Source organism: Octopus bimaculoides, chromosome 14, assembly GCF_001194135.2.
Source record: "Octopus bimaculoides isolate UCB-OBI-ISO-001 chromosome 14, ASM119413v2, whole genome shotgun sequence".
Taxonomy (NCBI): Eukaryota; Metazoa; Mollusca; class Cephalopoda; order Octopoda; family Octopodidae; genus Octopus; species Octopus bimaculoides.
In genome coordinates this window covers 14,587,109-14,592,515 of record NC_068994.1, presented here as the reverse complement: position 1 = coordinate 14,592,515, position 5,407 = coordinate 14,587,109, and the positions used below count along the sequence as shown (strand labels likewise).

Here is a 5,407-nt window from a genome sequence, read left to right as displayed (position 1 = left end):
ATATATATATATATATATATATATATATATATAAATATATATATATAGATATGTGTGTGTGTGTGTAAATATATAATATTTGCTCACACACTAATACGTAAATAGTCATTCAATAGTCATTTGTTACTTTGAAGATTTGTATTGCATATATTCGTTATTTATGATTACTTACAGCTCTACAACTAATACTTCACTACAGCCTGTATAAAATTTCTTTCACCATTTCTGTTTGTTCGTTTTGAGTTCTGATAGGAACACACTTGCATCTATGTGTACATGCCTACATGCACACTTTTATTATTCTGACTGTATAGATATCTATTTGTGTTATACAGACACAGCAGTTTAAGTGTTTGATTACTAAAATCTCTGCAGTTCACTCTTTACTGTAGTCTGAACCAGACAATAACATTTTTTTAAAAAATTTAAAATGAATGCACATATCTATTCAAACATGTATGTATGTGTGTATGTACATATATACATATGTACGTGTAGGCATGCACATACAAACATCCACCTACGGTAATGCATGCATATGGACCACACACACACACACACACACACACACACACACACACACACACACACACACACACACACACACACACACACACACACACAGAGAAAAAAAAAAATGAAATTTTACAGATTTCTCTTGTAAATATTCAGCCATTCACAAATTTTTGTGTCTCAATGAAAGCCTCAGTAGTTTTCCCTTTTCCCTTTTTTTCCTTCTTTTGTTTGCTTGTTTTTTTGTTTTTCCATGTTTTGTTTCCAAATACATTTTGTGGAATGGTGTGTATGTGAAGGACATAATTTCAATCATTTACAATTTGAACCCATGACAGATGAACGCTCTGTCTAACTTCTTTGAACAAATATCACACAATAGTATTTCTTCTCCATTTCCACAATACTCTGGTGTCACTCTTCTAGTTATTTCTCTACAAATATCTGTTAATTGTCTTTCAATCATACATAAGTGTATACATACTGCATATATTACATATATCATAGCTTAATATTGTGTGGGCTGAAGTCCCTGTTGACAGTCTGCTGCTATTAGATAAAATGTTAAACACTTATAATATGCAAATGAGTTGCTCCAGTTCTTTGAAGCCACTAGATTTGTTATGTATATAAATAAGATTGGCTAGTTGTTTCTTTGGGATTGGTCAAGTGATATAGACATTTCTAATGAGAACCCCATAAGGTTTGAAAATCGATTAAGGCCATCCATCATATTTTCAATCTCTGGAGAAATAGTGAAATTTGCTCTGTTTATATAGCTACTACATAGCTCTCTCACACACACACACACACACATAATATATAACCACATGCACACATATAGTGCAAGTCAATGTGCTAGGTACATGATAAATTACTGTAATAAGGTTGCATCTCTGATAGTGTCTATGTTAAACTCCTGTTGCTATGTGATCTCCATGGGGAACATGTACATAGAGTCTAAGAAAATAACTAGAAGTGATTTGTTGGCACTTACATTATTTTGTATCCTTTATGGTCATTTCATTGATCAGTAATCAATGTCAATGACTAATTATTTATTGATTAGATTGATCATAAATTGAATCTTCAGGTGATACACTTTAGCTGAATTGAAATTAAATAAACGAAATACCAACAACATGCTTCCTGTTGTTCTCTCATACTGTGTGTGTGTGTATGGTGCTGGTGTCATGCCAAAAGCACCCAGTACACACTGTAAAGTGGTTGGCTTTAGGAAGGGAATCCAACCATAGAAACTATACCAAAACAGATAATGGGGTCTGGTAAGGATCCTGGCCTTACCAGCTCCGTGTCAAAATGTCCAACTCATGCCAGCATGGAAAATGGACATTTAAATGCTGATAATGTGTGTGTATATATTCTTTGCTTTTCACATTATATAATTTGTTTTTACTATGATAGGCATCAGTTAATCCGTAGATATTTGTAACTGTTGGTTACAAAAAAATAAAAAAATCGCTATTCTGATTCTCCTGCAGCAAATCCTTCTCTTACATTTCATTCTCTGGCTCTTAGAACCAGTCCATTTTTAAAATGGTTCATCAAGTTGCCTTCGTCTCTTTTGAAATGATGCTATCCATTTCCAAAGAAAATTAGTGGTAGGATTTAAATGAAATGGTCGAAATTTGGAATTGAAATTTCTTCAGTCACTACTCAAATCATAACTACCACTCGGTGACAATGTTCATTCTCTTCTGAGATACATTAGCAAGACAAGTGATGTGAAAGGAAATGGCTCTGACCTGGAATTAATTTGGGCCATGGACTTAACGTACTGATATTTTCCATGAAGATATGTTTGCATTTTAATCATTTTCTTGTTTTTTTTTTTTTTCTTTTGGCTTCATATTTTACCATTTCATTTTAATTTTGCAACGAAATCTTCAGTTTTCTCCTCAAACCTAACCTGATGTATTTATTAATTTGATATTTTACTCCTAAGATTAAACCTCACTAATACATAGCTAATCTTACCATAGAAGCTTTGGTTTTATTTTAGAGGCCTTAGTCCTCGAAGGTTCAATAATTCACAGTAGTTATATAGTTTACTGCTTGTAAGTCGTTTTATTTGTTTAGTCAAACACTAAATTTTGATAACCCATTGGTTAAGGTCTTTCACCAGCACTAGTTAAAACATAAAATAAAATTACACTGACTGTAACTCTCCAAAGTGGTATTTATTTTGGGTTTGTTTTTTTTTATTATTATCAATTATATTTGCTTTAAGTTATTGCTAACAATCTTCTCATTTTTCTAAATTATACTTTATATATATATATATATATATATACTTGCTTCCCATAATAATTGCTTTTCATTTTTCTAAAACTGCTATTACTTGGAGTCTTCTCTCAACTTGACCTCTCAATGCTGCCAATAACCATTTCCCATCCTCTTTTCTGGAGAAGGGTTTATAATTGCTCTTTGCTACCAGCACCAGTAATCGCAGCTTTTGTAAGGAAGGTTTCTCAGAACTACTAACAGACGGCTGCTATGTATATTAGAGGGCTCATATTTTTCCCCCCTCAATGCAGCTACCATTAAGGTTCTTTGCCTCTTCCTTGTTAAAGGGGTCCTTTGGGTCTGCTATGCTTCTTAATTACTTTATTCAATGCCTTTATTTCTTTTTCTTTTTTTTCTTCTTTATACCATTTGAGGGTAAAATAACTTTTTGTTGGCAAAATGTATTTTTTAAATTTAAAAATAATAAAAAAAAAACCCTCCAGAACAGGATTTTTTTTTGTAAGTATCAAAAAAATCAATTGTGAAGTAGATCTTATGTTTAAGGGTCTACTTCATGTTGTACCTTATCTTTAATTTTTCATAAATATGAATATATACATTTATGATAAAATGCTAGTTTTTTTTTTTTACAAATAACTATTCCATAGCTAATGTTTTGTTTTTATTGAACGGCCAAATATATCAGAATGATTTTTTTTTTTTTTTAAATCATTCTTCTGTAAAATCGCTTGATGAAAAGTATCCTTAATGTGGAACAAACTTTGATGTGAAGGTGGATATTTCACTGGACTAAAACCCATTAAGCTTTTGTTTTTCATAAATTCACCTTGTAAATCTGGGTTGAATTCTCGGTTAGGTCAGCTCTTTTAACTTCTAAAATAATACTGGTAATATATGACTATATATATATATCCTGTCTCTATCTGTCAGATATATTCTGTCTTTATCATCATCATCATATGTCCGCTTTCCATGCTGGCATGGGTTGGACAGTTTGACTGAAAACTGGTAAACCGGGGAGCTGCACCAGATTCTGATCTGGTTTGGCAAGGTTTCTATGGCTGAATGCCCTTCCTAATGCCAACCACTCCGAGAGCCTAATGAGTGTTTTTTATGTGCCACTGGCACAGGTGCCATTGACCTGACACTGACATCGGCCACAACTATGGTCTACACTTGGTTTGACTGGTCTACACAGCACAGTATATCGCCAAAAGTCTTGCTCACCTGTCACTGCCTCCATGAGGCCCAATGCTTGAACACTTCTCTTTACATGCCACCTGCACAGGTGTCAGTCAAATGGCACTGGCACTGGCAACGACTACGATTTCTGTCAAATATATTTTATAAGGTCAGCTTATAAAACCTAGCATATGAAAAGAGCTTTGAGTAATAAGTAAGCAACATTAACCAGACAAAAGTCTAATGGAGTACAGAGCACATCATTTAGTATCCATTCAGCTGCAGAAATCAATGGAAATCCATCCGAATTTGAATGTATAACTTCCTTCAAGGCACACACCAGATTTTTTTTTTTTTTTTTGTAAGGTTTGCTCTTGGCATTTCATTCTCTCGAGATACAACAAACCAATAAAACCATAGTTGAGAGATTTTAATCAGCATTATGGTATATATACACATTTAGAATCTTGCATACAATAATATGACCTTCTCTGAGTCTACAGTTTGTCATTTTTCAAGTTCACAGTTGATGTTAGTCAACTGGTTCTATTTCACTTTTTTTCACTTTTAATTAACTAATTGACTGTTTGATTAACCAAATGATTGATCAAACAACTGATTAGTTTATTGGTTAAATGCTTAAAAGTCACCACAATGGACTTTTGTGGAGAAAGATGTATGTAGATTTGACAATAACTTATAACAATTTTTTCTCTGGAGGGTCGTTATGCCAATAAACACACATACACACACACTGGTTCTATTTCACTTATTTTTCACTTTTAATTAACTAATTGATTGTTTGATTAACCAAATGATTGACCAAACAACTGATTAGTTAATTGGTTAAATGCTTAATCAGTTGACAATTAAAAATGAAAGAAGTGAAATCAAAGCAGTGTGTGTATTGGCATTATGACCCTCTCAAGATACAACAAAATATGTAGTATCACACATAATCCTGTAAACCAAATATAAAAATGAAATTATAACAAATTATCATGTTAAGATGTATTTCTGCAAAATTTTTCTTTTTTAATTTGGTAATCTGTGTTGTAACTAAATATATTCATTCTTTAAAAAAAAAAAAAATAATAAATCACTTTTTTTTTTACTAATATGGCCTTCAAATTTACACACTCTGTTAGTTGTGTTGAAATACTACCTTAAGAATTACATTTGTTCTTTGTTTCAAGTTATTCTTTGTTGCTTTTGAACAAATTTTGACTTTTTAAAAATATTTTGTAGGTGGATGCTGCTTTGGGTGCAGAAGAAATGCTTACAACACTCACAGAGAAGAATCTAAAACTGGAAGAAGTAATCGAGCAAATGGAAGAAGAAAAATCTGATTTGGTAAATTTATCATACTTTTTTTGTAATGTTTGTTTTAAATAGTCTAAATTTAGAAGATTTTTAACTCTTTTTAAAAATTTTTTTATCTGCC

General features: G+C 32.1%; 1 protein-coding gene across 1 annotated transcript in view; it reads left to right on the top strand.

The window, feature by feature from the left end:
- LOC106874338 (dynactin subunit 1) overlaps positions 1 to 5,407 on the top strand; it is a 112,011-nt gene that overhangs the window by 53,111 nt on the left and 53,493 nt on the right. Inside the window, exon 12 of the mRNA XM_052973024.1 lies at positions 5,212 to 5,316. Within this exon, the coding sequence (XP_052828984.1) occupies positions 5,212 to 5,316 (105 nt within the window). The remainder of the gene's footprint in view (positions 1 to 5,211; positions 5,317 to 5,407) is intronic.